This window comes from Leucopleurus acutus, assembly GCF_964270905.1.
Source record: "Leucopleurus acutus genome assembly, chromosome: 16".
Taxonomy (NCBI): Eukaryota; Metazoa; Chordata; class Mammalia; order Artiodactyla; family Delphinidae; genus Leucopleurus; species Leucopleurus acutus.
The window spans coordinates 16,448,331-16,464,051 of NC_139158.1; the positions used below are offsets into that span (position 1 = coordinate 16,448,331).

At 48.5% G+C, this 15,721-nt stretch overlaps 2 protein-coding genes across 3 annotated transcripts in view; one reads left to right on the forward strand and one right to left on the reverse strand.

Annotated features, from left to right (window-relative positions):
- The window catches only part of SGF29 (SAGA complex associated factor 29), a 34,905-nt gene extending 27,681 nt beyond the window's left edge, over positions 1 to 7,224 (reverse strand). The window contains exons 1-4 of one of the 2 annotated variants that reach the window (XM_082856522.1): positions 5,821 to 7,224; positions 4,910 to 5,271; positions 3,246 to 3,934; positions 72 to 298 (exon numbers count right to left, since the gene is read on the reverse strand). The gene's annotated coding sequence lies outside the window, so the exon portion shown is untranslated. Of the gene's footprint in view, positions 1 to 71; positions 299 to 3,245; positions 3,935 to 4,909; positions 5,272 to 5,820 lie in introns of those variants that run through there. The other variant, XM_082856523.1, reaches the window with a different exon arrangement.
- A 169-nt stretch (positions 7,225 to 7,393) lies between these two features.
- Positions 7,394 to 8,854, forward strand: NUPR1 (nuclear protein 1, transcriptional regulator). The gene is made up of 3 exons (XM_082856529.1): positions 7,394 to 7,670; positions 8,068 to 8,217; positions 8,550 to 8,854. The coding sequence occupies exons 1-2, from the start codon at positions 7,559 to 7,561 to the stop codon at positions 8,202 to 8,204; spliced, it is 249 nt and encodes an 82-aa protein (XP_082712655.1). The 5' UTR covers positions 7,394 to 7,558; the 3' UTR covers positions 8,205 to 8,217; positions 8,550 to 8,854.
- The last annotated feature ends 6,867 nt before the right edge of the window (positions 8,855 to 15,721 follow it).

Genomic DNA, 15,721 nt, shown 5'->3' on the forward strand with positions numbered 1-15,721 from the left:
CTCCCGCCATTCTCCGGGCGGGGTGGGCGAAGGCCGCGGGGTGTCCCAGACCGCGACCCATAGCCACCTACCGAGCCACGGGTGGAACAGCACGTCGCGCTGGAAACTGCGACAGCGGGAGCAGGCGCGCGGTCCCTCGAATGCTTTTCAAAGGCTGCGGATAACAACGCGCTTGCGTTCGAAGATTCGCAGCAGGGCGAAAACCACACACACTTTTTTGCCTTTTCTGAGCTTGGTCGCAGCGCGGAGGACCTCTCTACGCATGCGCCGTCTTCCTCTGTGACATGCCGCGTTGCCCCTTGGGAAATGTAGTTTTCAGTTTACACACTGTTCCCGACTCAACTGAACCTTATTTTACCAAACCAGGGTTCTTGTGTGTTTTCAGTATCCTCTCCCATTCCCCAATAAATGCCACTATAAAACAATAATACTTTTTTTAAACGAGCAGATTGTTGATTGAAGTGGGAGCAGTGGGCATATGAGAATTCTCTGTACTTTCTGCCTCAATTTTGCTGGAAACCTAAAACTGCTCCAAAAAATAAAGTTTATTTTTAAATTCTTTAAAAACAAACAGAAACAAGCAGATCTGTAGACCCAGAAATCATGCTTTTAGGGAATCTTCCCAGGAATGTACTACAGTTGGGTGAGCAAATATTTAACTACAATGGTCTACATCCTAGCATCTTGTAATTTCTTACATAACCCCTACCAAAGTTTATAATTATATACTTTTTCGATTATTTGATACACTTGCCAGCTCAATAAAGTCAGGATCATCTCTCTTAGTCACCTATGTATTCCAGCTACCTAGCATAGTGCCTGGTATATAATAGGCCTTCAATATTGTTTTATTCATTAGAAGAATCTCAGACATCAACACAAACTGTTTCAGCCCAAAACTTAATGCATCATTTTCTTCCTGCAAGCTTGCTTTTCTTTCTGTGGTCTCTCAATAAATGCATGACCATCTACCCAGTCTCAGCTTTATATCCTGCATTTTATGAGGCTTATGCTAGCAAGGATTTCACATTTTCATGTTTGTAGGAGTCTCAGAAGCTATTTCTCCTGAATGTCAAATACCAACTTCAGGTTCTCCTCAGGGGAGATTTGGCACTCACAACTTTTTGTTTGTTTGACTTTAATTTCTTATGTTTCCTACAATAAACATGTATCACTTGATTAATTTTGAAAAGTGTTTTAGAGTGTTGCCCATATTGTAAGAGGTAGCTCTGTCTTCCCCTCCACATCCAGATTTCTCAAAAGAATCATCTGTCCTCAGTTTTCATTTTCTTACCTTCCACTTGGCAGCAATGGCCCAAGCCGGCAGCTGGGAGTTACCCTTGATATCACATTTTCCTTCCCAGCCCATATTCAATCCATCACTAAGTGTCTGCAGTTCACATCTGTTGGGCACTTACCATGTATCAGGTACTGTCATATAGGAGAAAGTTAGAACTGTGGAACTGACCAGAACACTCCCTTTGTCTGGGCAGCATAGTTCCGTCCTGTGAGAAAGCTACAGCATGGCAAAGAAATCTGGGCCTTCTTCATCTATCCGTTAAGTCTCATCACTTCAGAGCAACACATCTGAAATGCTTTTCCAAAGAGCCTTGAAAAGTCACAGCAACCTTCACTGACGGTCTCTTGAGGGCATGTGGAGAGAGTTACATTTCATACTTTCCTAACAATCCCTTTACAAATTCCTCCCTTGACACAGAGTTCCACTGCTGAGGGCCATGCTCACATCCTTCTCTGCTCTTTGGTTTCTCCCCCTTCAGGATTGGCTTTTTACATGGTTGCTTCAGGGACCTTCTATGTAAAGCCAGCCTCCAATCTCTCAGATTGTCCCTGTTCATGCTCACCCATCACCCACTTAAGCAAAACAAAAAGCTCTCTTCAACCTGATCTCATGTGGCAGGCAGGTGGGAGATGTTGTAACTACTGTATTCGCATTTAATGGTGGTTTTCCTTGACACGGACAAAAAAAACATATCATGACCAGAAGGTGGCATAGTATGCATGGAACCCAATGGAGGAAAGGGATGAAATAAACTGACACTTAAAATTTTCCTTTCGAAATTCCCTTGTGGTGCAGTGGTTAAGAATCCACCTGCCAATGCAGGGGACACGGGTTCGAGCCCTGGTCCAGGAAGATCCCACATGCCGCGGAGCAACGAAGCTCGTGCACCACAACTACTGAGCGTGTGCGCCCTAGAGCCCACGCACTGCAACTACTGAGCCCACCTGCTGCAACTACTGAAGCCTGTGCGCCTAGAGCCCGTGCTCCGCAACAAGAGAAGCCACTGCAATGAGAAGCCCGTGCACCGCAACGAAGAAGAGCCCCCACTCACCACAACTAGAGAAAGCCCGTGCGCAGCAACAAAGACCCAACGCAGCCAAAAATAAATTTAAAAAAAAAAGAAGTATATGATTTAGGTCAGTTCACAGACAATGACCTCTTTATTGACTGCACTAGAGTGTCAGGCTGCTCCCATCTCTATTATTTCAATAAATGTGATGCAAAATTTTGGATTATAGTATACATGATGTTCTGTAGACTACTTTTTTCACTTAACAGTGATTTATGGACAACTTTCTCATCAGGGCTAGAGATATAGCTTATTTTTTTTAATGGACACTTAAGTTGTTTCCTGTTTTTCACTCTACAAACAAGGCTGGGAGCATTTTTTTAAAATAAATTTATTTATTTATTTATTTTGGCTGCGTTGGGTCTTTGTTGCTGCTCGCGGGCTTTCTCTGGCTGTGGCGAGCGGGGGCTACTCTTTGTTGCGGTGCGCGGGCTTCTCGTTGCAGTAGCTTCTCTTGTTGTGGAGCACAGGCTCTAGGAGCACGGGCTTCAGTAGCTGCAGAACGTGGGCTCAGTAGTTGTGGCTCGCGGGCTTAGTTGCTGCGCAGCATGTGGGATCTTCCCGGACCAGGGCTCGAACCCATGTCCCCTGTGTTGGCAGGCGGATTCTTTCTTAACCACTGCGCCACCAGGGAAGACCTGGGAGCATTTCTATAGGAGACTTCTCAGGGGGTATGTGCATTTAACATTTTTATCAATATTGCATCCATTTATACTCAAGGTGATGTTATCACACAGTCAAGAATAATTCCAAGCACAGCAGCCAAGCTTGAGGGTTTCCCTGGACTTGGGACTATAAGGTCATACAGACGTATCTTGTTTCACCTCATTGAAGCTTCTTGAGTCCCCTTGGTATACAGTGATGTCACCAACTCACCTTGATGACATATCCTGCCTTCAACGGACGCTCCTGATCCTTCGAGACAAAGACTTCTACACATCCCTCAGGCTATCCAGGATTTCCCGACTTGGATGGTTTAACTCCTGGAGTTGGGCATGTCTTGCTGTCTTTCTCACAGTGGTTCTTGTTCAAGCTTCACTGCCTCCAGGAAGTCTGCCCTGATCCTCTCACAACCCCCTCCACCTGCCCCCCCCATGCCCTGCTGGGTTAGGTGACCTCTGGAGAGCTCCCCCAGCCCCCTGTGTTTACTCCAGGCTGACCATACTGGGTTGTAATAGGCATGCTTGGCAATCTCCTGGAATGCCACGAAGGTATAGTCATAAGCAGAAAGAAAATAAACTTCCTTGTGGCTGGCCTATGGTTAATGGCCTAACCACACCTGGAGGCAAGGGGATGGAAGACACACCTCCTGACTTTTCCCACTGAGTCATCTTTTGGGTCCTATAGGTCCAGCTGATGGGTTCGCCAAAGTCCCTTCTCTCTTGGGCACCCTCCCCTGCCTGCCCCTTCCCCCAGGGACTAGACTTCATTCTTCCAGCATGTGCACGATCAAGGCCAGAGTGACATTCTTTCCTGGCTCCATAAAGGACAGTCGCGTGTCTTCACAGTCCTCTGTGGGACTAGGATTGGGCCTCTCTGTTTCTTCAGAACGGAGCATCTGGAAGCTGAAAAACCAATATTGATCTCAGCATAGCTCTATGTATTCAACTAGTCATTTATTGAGCGCTGACTCTGTGCCAGGCATCAGGGATAAGGTAGAGAAGATTCCTGCTGTCATGAATAATGATAATGATAGCTAACATTATTTAACGCTTACTGTGATCTAGGTACCGTGCTAAGCCTTTATAAAAATTGGTCCCTTAATCCTCACAGCAATCCTCCTAGGTAGGTACAATTATTAATCTCATTTTACAAATGAGGAAACCGAGGCACAGAGAGGCTAAATAACTTGTCTAAGGGCATACAATCGGTAGAACCGAAGTTTGGACCCAGGCAGTCCCGCTTCAGAGCCTACTCCTTTATTTTTGAATTATTTTATTTATTTATTTATTTATTTTAGCTGCGCTGGGTCTTTGTTGTGGCGCACGGGCTCTCTAGTTGCCATCTGTGGGATCTTAGTTCCCCGGCCAGGGATTGAACCCCGGCCTCCCGCACTGGGAGTGTGGAATCTTAGCCATTGGACCACCAGGGAAGTCCCAGAGCCTACTCCTTTAACTGCTAACTAAACTAAACCAGTGATTGTATTCTAGCGGGGACAAATCATGGAGAAGTAAACAAATAAAAAAGAGATTTTTGATTAGTAATAACTGAATGCCCTGGAGAAAGTAAAATGAAAGGGTAATGTACTGAGGGGATGCATGGTATTCTGGATAGGAATGTGCACTAATCTTGCTGAAGACCCACCTCCCCCAGAGCTTCCAGAGGGCGCAGTGTGTAGTTCAGTTGCATCTTCAATACCTGGCTTGGTCCCAAGCGAGCACTGACTGTTTGGGAGGAAGGGAGGAAGGAGGAAACCCTGACAGATGCCTCCATACACACAGCTGTCAAACTTTTGCCGGTGTTTGGTCAGCTGTGCTGACTTAGAACGAGCCCCGGAACTAGGGTCAGGTAGACCGGGGGAGGAATCCTTCACCACTCACCAGCCGTGTGACCTTGAGCAAGTCACTCTCTGAGCCTCGGTTTTCTTTCTTTGAAGACTGGGAGAAATAGCAGTGTACTGTGGGCCGGGTCTGGAGGAGGCCCTTTCACATAGCAGGGGCTGTTGCCGTTCTCCCTTTACAGATGAGCAGACTGAAGCTCAGAAGTGGGCTCAGGGGCTTCCCTGGTGGCGCAGTGGTTGAGAGTCCGCCTGTCGATGCAGGGAACGCGGGTTCGTGCCCCGGTCTGGGAAGATCCCACATGCCGCAGAGCAGCTAGGCCCGTGAGCCATGGCCGCTGGGCCTGCGCGTCCGGAGCCTGTGCTCCGCAACGGGAGAGGCCGCAACAGTGAGAGGCCCGCGTACTGCAAAAAAAAAAAAAAAAAAAAAAAAGAAGTGGGCTCAGGATCTCGCAGCTGGTAACCCGGAGTCCTGGTGGCAGAAGTGAATGAGTGAAAGACCGTCCCCTAGAGGTAGCTCGGGAATTTGTGGGCGTGTTCTCCGTAGTCACAATGATCTCAGGTCGGAGCAGGACAGTCGGTCGTACACAGAATTGTCCCACATCCTGTACGACGTCTGACTGTCCTGCTAGACATTCACGAAGCTATTAAAAAAAAAAATTATTTCAGTGACCCGACCCCACCCCATCTCATGTCATGCTAGAGGGAATGATTTTGCTACTACATTTAGTGGTAAAGCCCACTACTTCGCAAGAACTCCGTATTTCCTAATTTCTCCACCTTAAATTGCCTGGTCTGTTTGTATTTTGGGGGTTGATTTTTGTTTTTCTTTCTGGCTGCACCGGGTCTTAGTTGCAGCATGCAGACTCTTAGTTTCGGTATGCGGGATCTAGTTCCCTGACCAGGGATCGCAAACCCAGGGCCCCGGCATTGAGATCCCGGAGTCTTACTCACCGGAGCACCAGGGAAGTTCCAGTGTGTTTGTTACTTTTGTTTAAGTTATGGTTATTTTCCTCTTTCTCTTATCATCTGGCCTGTTATTATTATCCCCATTCTGTTTTTATTCACTTTCATTTCCTGGGTGTTAAAGAACTCACAAATCACCCAAACCTGGAAACCAGAAGCTGAATTTAATTCTGGCTCAGGCCAGCGAGAAGAGCAAGCCGAAGTGATGCTTCTTGTTCTGTAGAGGATGAGACCGGGTTATTACTGGGTTATTATTCGGGCAAGAATGGAGTTTAGGCAACATTGAGATGAAACAGTGTTTCAGTGGGCTCACAGCAAAGTGGGAATGTGAGCAGGGAATTAACACCTGCCCTGGGCTGAGAAGGTCCTCTTGCACTGGAAACCACAGAGTTAAAAAGAAAAAAAAAAGTGGAATGTTGTGCCTGCTTCCTTCCCTGCCCCTGGTGCTGAAGCCTCAGCTGAAGCATGAGTGGGCAGCCCAGGGTGTGGCCTCTCTGGGTCAACGTGACCCACACAGTCAGATCCTTCAGGCAAAAGAGGAAAATTCCACTTTTCCATGTTTCTTATCCAAACCCCTTCTTTTAATTCATATTAAATTAGCACAAACATCTGTTTACTTCACAATGTCTTCTACCTCAGTATATCTATGGTTTGAAATACATATTATTTTATTTTAAATTAATTTCCTCTACATCTCCTTTACATTACAGGGAGGGCATTATATTGAATTGTTTGGAAACTACGTGCTCAACTCATACAGTGCACCTTACACTGTAGCAGGCACTGTTGCAGGTGCCATGCCATGGATTATCTCATTAGATCCTCTCCCCAAATCTATGAGGTAGATACAATTATTATCATCCGCAGTTTATAGAGGAGAAAACTGAGGCACAGAGAGGTAAAGTGACTTGTCCAGGGTCACACAGCATGTAATGGATCAAGGGTTTGAATACAGGGCATCTGGCTCCAGAATCAGCTTAACCACTCTGCTAGCCTCCCTCTCAGGAGTGGGAGATTACCTAGGGACCCCCATTTCAGGATGTTAAGGGGGGGTTCCAAGGTGTTTCTTATAAAAAAGTTGGGTTGGGTGTGATCAGGGTGAGAACCAATGACACAACACAGAGTGTGTTGTACCCTGTCCCAGCTCATTCTTCACTCTATGTTCTGCCACCACGATCCTGAGTCTGAGCCAGAAGTGGGTGGGGGTGAGGGTCAGCTGTGCGGTCTTGACCCCCAGCCCAGGAGGGGCATGTGGCAGAGGGCGGGAGATGGATAGGAAGGAGTCAGCCAGGTGAGGCCCTCAGTTCCCCGCAGCCCTCCATCCCAAGGGCTGTTTATGCCCAGACCCTGCCTCTTACCTCCCCCCACCCCCGAGGGGCGGGGATCTCCTCAGTGGAAAAATACCCAGCTGGGCGAGCCCCAGTGAGAGGGAGGGGGCGAGGGGAGCTGGGACTCACAGGACCGACTCTTTCCCCTCTGACTGATGTTTACTGGGCTGGGTTCTGGGAAAAGGCCAGATTGCATCAGACAGGGCCTGAGGGGTTGGAGCCAGACTGTGGGCTGAGGAGGAGACTGTGGCCTTGTAAGTTGGGGCCAGTGAATTGGGAGGTGTCAGCAAAGCAGACACAAACAAAGCTTTAGAAGACGAGAGAGAGAGAGAGAGAGAGAGAGAGAGAGAGAGAGAGAGAGAGAGACAGACAGACAGACAGACAGACAGACAGACATCATGGCCACCATCCCGAGAGCAGCCAGCCCGTCCAGGCAGCCCCCAGGCCCAGAGGATGAAGACCCCAACCTGGATGAGTATGACCTCTACAGCCTTGCTCATTCTTACCTGGGTAAGGCCTGGTCCTGTCACCTTCCTGGTCCTTCTGTCTCCAATGCCCACCCTCACAAACGGCCTGACCACCCCCCTTCCCAAACTAGGATCCCTCCTTGGGCTCCTGCCCATACATCACCCTTCTCCAGCCTGTTCCCTTGACCCCTCAAGTCACCCCCTTCTAACCCCTCATCCAGTGAGCTCTGTCCTACTAAGCCCTGGGACCACACGCACTCCTAGACTATTAGAGCAACATCATTCCACAGACGGGAAACAGGGACGACTGCCCTAAAGCTACATGGTGATGCCCCCCAGCCTCCCGACTTTAACCCAAGCTCTTTCCACCCCTGCCCTCTGGACCCCCTGCGGCTCACCCCTCTGCCCACCTCACCACCGCCTCTCACCTCGGTTCCCAGGAGTGGGAGGCCGGAAAGGTCGCACCAAGAGAGAAGCCGCCGCCAATACCAACCGTCACAGCCCTGGTGGGCACGAGAGGAAGCTGGTGACCAAGCTCCAGAACACGGAGCGGAAAAAGCGAGGGGCACGGCCCTGAGACAGAACTCGAGGTAAGGCGTCAGGGGGCCCCATCCGCAGCACCAGTAGAGGTCTCTCTGCCTGGAAAGGACAGGCCTGAATGGGCGAGGTTGGGTGGGAGGAGGGATCCAAGAATTGTGGTCTCAACATAGAATAAAATGAGAGAGACTTTTGAGTTTCCTAGTGACCAGAGCAAAGGGAGAAACAGACCCTTTCCAACTGGAGCAAAATTTGGTTTACAAAGAGGGAAACTGAGGCCCAGAGAGGGTAGGGTCCTTCTCTGGAGTCACGGAGCAAGTGAGCAGGAGAGGCAGAATTAGAACCCAGGCCTCTGTGCTTTCACCACCCGCTTTCCTTCCCCCAGATGAAGTCAGAGCACGGACACCCCACGGCGACGGAGACAGAACTGCGAGGAACCAGCCCCTGGGGGCGGGATCCAGGCCTGCTTACCCCCGCCCCCAGGACTTAGCCCACCTGACTGAGGTTCCGAAGGGCCACCAACGAAGCAGCCCCAGCCCCAGGAAAAAAAACAAGATGGGGAACAAGAGGCAGAGAATAGAGAGAGGCAGAATCATGAAGGTACCCCTCAAAAAGAAAGAAGAAACCGGAGCTCCCCAGGGTGACAGCGACAATAAACAAAGTACAGCAGCTGCAGCCTGTGTGTGTTTTTGTCCTCTCTCTTTGTGTGGCTTTTGGGTGCACATTTCTGCCAGCAAGTGTCTGCATTTGCATGAACCAATGAGAGCATTTTCGTGAGTGTTTGTTTTTGGTTGTGTGTCTGGGAAGGGGCGTTTCTAATTTTGTATGGGCGTGGAGGTGAGCATTTTTTTTTTTTTGTATACATGTGTTTTGGTGCATATGTTTCTGTGGTTTCTTATGAGGTGCAAGGGAATTTCCTCTGTTTCTTTGTAATGCTGCCCATGAAACAAGCCCCCTCCCCAGCTTCTCTCCATTTTCGGAATAACAGTCTTGTTGTTTATCTTGTATTCATATAAAACCACCTTTTGAAGTGAATGTTATTTATTGATGCCATCTGCAAAATGGCAAAAACTGAGATTTAAAACATTAAGGGAGGGGCTTCCCTGGTGGCGCAGTGGTTAAGAATCCACCTGCAAATGCAGGGGACACGGGTTCGAGCCCTGGTCCAGGAAGATCCCACATGCCGCAGAGCAACTAAGCCCATGCGCCATAGCTACTGAGCCTGCGTGCCACAACTACAGAAGTCCATGCGCCTAGAGCCCGTGCTCTGCAACAAGAGAAGCCACCACAATGAGAAGCCTGAGCATTGCGAAAGAGTAGCCCCCGCTCTCTGCAACTAGAGTAAGCCCACACTCAGCAACAAAGACCCAACACAGCCAAAAATAAATAAATAAAATAAATAAATTTATAAAAGAAAAAAAATTAAGGGATTTGCCCCAAGTTATTCAGGACTCAAATTCAAGGATTTTTATTGTCCTCAAGTGTGAGGTGGGTCCCTTTGCCAAGGGGGTTTGCCAGGACAGGGTTCTGGAAAGTCAGCTGAGGAGGAAGATTCTTACCTAGTGTTGTCAGTCTTGGAGCCAGACTTCCAGAAGAATGTGGAGCAAATAAGAGGTGTGATGGGAGCTGAGAGGATATATTGATTGAGGTAGAGACTTAGGTTGCTGAAATGAAGACTCAAACGAAACAGGATAGAAAGTTCTTTCTCTGTCACATAACAGCTCCAAGGGTCAGTACTCCCGGGCTAAAATGGCAGCTCCATTGTGGCAGGAATTCCAGCTACTTCTGGCTCATTTTTCTGCCATCCTTAAAACATGGCTACCACTTTGCGGTCCGACCTAGCTGCTCCAGTACCTGCCATCTCATCTGCATTCAGCTTATGTAAATGGAGTGGGGAAGGGACCAGGGGAGGCCACACTAATTATTTATTTTTTAAAAATGTACTTATTTTATTTATTTATTTTTAGCTGCATTGGGTCTTCGTTGCCGCGTGCAGGCTTCCTCTAGTTGTGGCAAGCGGGGGCTACTCTTTGTTGTGGTGCGCGGGCTTCTTGTTGTGGTGGCTTCTCTTGTTGCGAAGCACGGGCTCTAGGTGCGTGGGCTTCAGTAATTGTAGCACTCAGCTTCAGTAGTTGTGGCTCGCGGCTCTAGAGTGCAGGCTCAGTAGTTGTGGTGCCCAGGCTTAGTTGCTCCGCGGCATGTGGGATCTTCCTGGACCGGGGCTCGAACCCGTGTCCCCTGTTTTGGCAAGCGGATTCTTAACCACTGCACCACCGGGGAAGCCCACACTAATTTATTTTTAAGGCCATAACCTAAAAGCAGAACACATCACGTCTGCTCAGAATTTAGACACATAACCACGCCCAACTACAGGAGAGGTTGGGACATGTAGTATTTAACTACTTAGCCACGTGCTAGGCAAAACTGAGGGAGGGCAGGGTTTTATTATTGAAGGAAGCAGGAGACAGTGAATATCAGAAAAAACTAGCAAGCAACAAGGGGTAGAGGGTGGCCCTCAGTCTAGACCTGGGCATAGCCTTTTTCCTTTTCTCCCATCCCTTCCTGGGCTGCAAAACTTGGAGTTAATTGTTCTTAGGGACCCAAGAATATGGACAGAGGAATAAGGCAGCTGTTGGAGCAGTAACAGATGCATAGCTTGAACCTTTAAGAGCCTTTATCCATCAGCTTCCCCTGAGTCCAACCTAGTAACAGTCTCAGAATCTCTGACTTGGGAAGGACGTTAAAAGGCATCTAGTCCAACCTCACCCCACTTCACGCTGGGATACTCTCTGCTTGCTTGAATACCACTAGGGGTAGGAAAATTGCTGCCTTTGTGTTGCCTGATTCCTTCTCAGAGTCACTCCTTAATGTGAACTGAAATCTGATTCTCCTACCTGCCCCTTGAGCAAGCTTCTGTTTTCTGGTGCTTTCTGTCTGAGATGCTTTTAATCCCACCCATCCTGCAAGGCTCAGCTCTTCGAAGTCTTCTCCTACTTGCCCTCCACCCCCTGTCTCCTCGCCTCCACCCCAGGCAGAGACCTTCTCTGGGATGACACCCACAGCAAAACTACGACCAGAATCTCACAGTCATTTTGGCATACAGCTCCTTCAGACTTTCCCTCGAACCCCTGTTTCCATGAGAGATCATTTATCCATTCAGTTAAGGTTTATTGGATGCCTACTCTATTACCAGGACCTGGCTGAAGGCATGCATGCAAGGAGGGACAAATGGGACCCTGATAGGATTGGAACCAGACCTTAGGGTTAGTGTCAGCTCTTGAACTCAGGAGGCAAATGGCAGGAGCATCACTGGGCAGTAGCTCTCTGCCCAGGACAGATCTGTGCATCAGCTTCAGAAAATCATAGCAACAGCTCCCATGCATTGGGCTACTACCCTGTGACATGTGTTTTATAGACATTATCCCATTTAACCCTTACAATAACCCAATAGGCATAGGATTATTGATCCCATTTTACAGACCAGAAAACCGAGGTTCAGAGAATTTAAGTAATTTCGCCAAAGTCTCACAGCTGCAACCTGCAGAAGCTGGGACTTTTAAAATCTGGTCTGGGGCTTCCCTGGTGGCGCAGTGGTTAAGAATCCAGCTGCCAATTCAGGGGACACGGGTTCAAGCCCTGGTCCGGGAAGGTACCACATGCTGCGGAGCAACTAAGCCCGTGCGCCACAACTACTGAGCCTGCGCTCGAGAGCCTGCAAGCCACAACTACTGAGCCTGCGTGCCACAACTACTGAAGCCCGTGCGCCTAGAGCCCGTGCTCTGCAACAAGAGAAGCCACCACAATGAGAAGGCCGCATACCACAACAAAGAGTAGCCCTGACTTGCTGCAACTAGAGAAAGTCCGCACTCAGCAGGAAAGACCCAACGCAGCCAAAAATAAATAAATATATTTATAAAAAAAATATCAGGTCTGTCTGATTTTCAAAGTTTGGGTTGCACCCTTTTTTGACTACATGCCTGAGAAGAACTATGTACTGACAATGAAGAATTCTAGATGCTAGTTAATTTCTAGTCAACTACTCCAGTGTGAGCCTCAGTTTCCCCACCTGTCAATTGCTGAGACTGTCCTCTCTTCTGTCAACTTCAAAGGAGAGAACAGGCTGGGGAGTGTTGTGTCTCTAGCTGGACGTGGCCAGTCCCTGGGTAATGGGTCCTTTGACACTTGCCAGGAGGCTCCACACATCACCCCTCACTCCTGGCCTCTGATTGGCCTTCCCTGGGACAGCCTCTACCTGGAAGGTCTTTAAGTGGCTGTTCCAGGAACCAGACCATTCTTGGAATTACAGACTGTTCAGATCTGTAGAGCCGCACTCTTTCTCCTTTGCGGAAGGGGAAATCATGGCTCAGGGTGCAGGGGCCTGGGCCTGGCTTAAACTACATGAAGACTAGGGACCCCATCAGGATGAGAACCCTCCAGAACCTCCCTCTTCTGTTCCATTCTTTTCTTTGTCATTTCCTGGTTGTATGTAATACCTGTTTCCCCAATTTCTTGGGTCTCTCGTGAGAACTGGAGAGCTGATTGACCTCTCTTTCCCCCCAGGGGCTTATGGGAATTTTCCATCAGGTTGCCACAATCCAAAGGCTTCCTGGCTCCTTTATGTGCTTCATGTGCTTGTCCTCATCCGCCCACTCCAGAGGCCAGCTCTCAGATGTCTATTTTTTAAAATTTCAGAATCACCCAAAGTTGATTTTCAACCAGCACTTTTTTTATGTTTTGTTTTGTTTGCGGTACGCGGGCCTCTCACTGTTGTGGCCTCTCCCGTTGCGGAGCACAGGCTCCGGACGCGCAGGCTCAGCGGCCATGGCTCACGGGCCCAGCTGCTCCGCGGCATGTGGGATCTTCCCAGACAGGGGCACGAACCCGCGTCCCCTGCATCGGCAGGCGGACTCTCAACCACCGCGCCACCAGGGAAGCCCCTTCAACAAGCACTTTTTAAAGGTGATACTAATAACAGTCATAGTCCTAGATACCATTATTGATTACCTGCCTCAGGGTTTTCCCAGCTTTACCATTCACACAGCACTTCTGTGATTTCTACCCTATGTGCATTCAAGCTACATCATTATTTACTTAACATTTTATTTATTTTTTTAAAGATTACCTATTTCTGGTTAAGGATTCTGATGACGTCTCATATTCTGTTTTGAACAATTTGTATGTACATATACGCACAAGGAGAGAATGTTAATTAAAGTTGTTACTTTTTCAACTTCTTTTTTTAAAATTTTTTTGGCTCCTTTGGGTCTTTGTTGCTGAGTACGTGCTTTCTCTAGTTGTAGCCAGCAGGGGCCACTTCTCGTTGCGGTGCACGGGCTTCTAATTGTGGGGGCTTCTCGTTGCAGAGCACAGGATCTAGGCACACAGGCTTCAGTAGTTATGGCTCACGTGCTCTAGAGCACAGGCTCAGTAGTTGTGGCACACAGGCTTAGTTGCTCCGCGGCATGTGGGATCTTCCCGGACCAGGGCTCGAACCCATGTCCCCTGCATTGGCAGGCGGATTCTTAACCACTGTGCCACCAGGGAAATCTCTATTTACTTAGCATTTAAAAAGTTACCTTCTTACCTTTTTTACTTAAATGTATTTTAAAAGAAACTACATAACCACCAAAAATGGAAGCCCACAACCACATGTCATAATTAGAAAATAACTGTAAAAAGAAACACCTAACTAAAACTTTAAGTCCACCTGTGCATTATCTATGACAACTTTGTCTATTAAGAGTCATAGGTGTTTAGGCTTCCCTGGTGGTCCAGTGGTTAAGACTCCGCGCTTCCACTGCATGGGGCGCGAGTTAGATCCCTGGTTGGGGAAGTTTTGCGTGCCTCAACGTGCGGCCAAAAAAAAAGTCATAGGTGTTTACACTTGGGGAAAAAACAAAAAACAAAAAACAGTTGCTCACGAGCCAAACACTGTGCCAGGAGCTTTGCATACATGGGAGACGGTCTCATTGTAATTACCTGGGAGTTAAAGAAAATATTGCTTCCTGGCTCCCTCTCCCTGATTCTGATTTCACTGGTCTGGGGTATAGCTTGGGCACTGGGACTTTGAAACATGATTTGAGCTTGCAGTGAAGTTTGAGAATGGCATTTATGAAAGATGGTCACAGCAAGAGTTCCCACCCCACATGCTCTCCTTACAGTATGCCCTTGACCTCTCCTCCATCAAACGGGAGACACGGGACTATGTCTCTTCCTTCTGAACGTGGGAGGACTTCTACGACCATGTCTTCTTGACTGACAGAGGACAGCGGAAGTGGTGCTTTCATGAAACACCATGCGCTTCTACCTTGCTCCCGGTGGTTCTTGGACCCCAGCCACCCTGCTGTGAGGAAGTCCAAGATAAGCACACATGAAAGATGATATAGAAAGGTCACCTATTGTTGTTGTTCTGGCCTTCGGGCCAACTGAAGTCCCAGCTGAAAGCCATCCCCAACCGCCAGACACGTGAGTGAAGGGAGCCTGCAGATGGGTCCAGCCCCAGCCGTCAAGTCACCTCCAGCAACTGAATCTTCCCAGATGAGGCCTGAGATATTGTGCAGCAGAGACAAGCCACCTCCAATTCCCAACCTGCAGAAACTGGTAGCATAACTAAATGGTTGTTTCACACCGTTATGTTTGGGGATGGTTTGTTACACAGCCATAGTGACTGGACCAGCCTTAGAGTCCCCCAGACCCATGTCCAGATCCGGCCTGCAAACTTGGCTGTGACCTGGGACAAGTTATTGTTTACCCTGCACCTTAATTTCCTCATCCGTAAACACTCACCTCCCAGAATGGTGTTTTATTGTTGTTGTTGCTATTGTCTGGTTTTTGGTTTTTCTGCAGCTTGCAGGATCTTAGTTCCCTGACCAGGGATTGAACCTGGGCCCGGGCCCTCGGCAGTGAAAGCAGCAAAAGCCTGGAGTCCTAACCACTGGACCGCCAGGGAATTCGCACCTCCCGGAATGGTTTTGAGAATGCAAGGAAACTGTGTTTTTCAAGCACTGAGCAGGGTACCCGAAAAAAACCTTAAAAGGGCGGCACAGTGGCAGCAGAAAGCGTGGGCTCCAGGCCCAGACTCCATGGGTTCAAGTCCCAGCTCTCTTACCGTCTCTGTCTGACCTTGGGCTAGTTGCCTGACCTTTCTATGCAACCGTTTCCCCTGGTGTAAAATAGGAGTGCCAATAACATTCAATATAGGATTGCTGCTGTGATTGGGTTAATGCTGTGAAATGCGTAGGAAGCATCATGTGAGTGCGCTATTAAAGCAAGGATACAGAAACATAGGCCAGGTGTGCAAGAAATGTGATCTGTCTGTTGTTTAATTGAATTGATATTTCCTGTTCCTTTTCTGCTGGCGGCAGGTGTTTGAAGGGCTCAGTTTGTGTTTTTATCTCTCCTTTTCCCAGGGCTCCCAGTAGCAGAGTTGAGAAGGGGCGTGGATCCTCTTGGCCTTGACATCCTCTGTACACTGGCATCTGCCAAGATGTCCCCCCTTCTGCCTTCCTGTCCTTTCTGTCTGTTTTTTTTTTTTCTTGGCTACGTTGGGTTTTCATT

Bases quoted from the DNA above. Each gene is read 5' to 3' on its own strand.
- NUPR1 (XM_082856529.1), top strand. From the start codon at position 7,559: ATGGCCACCATCCCGAGAGCAGCCAGCCCGTCCAGGCAGCCCCCAGGC. The intron at 7,671-8,067 runs GTAAGGCCTGGT...CTCGGTTCCCAG, and splicing joins CCTTGCTCATTCTTACCTGG to GAGTGGGAGGCCGGAAAGGT.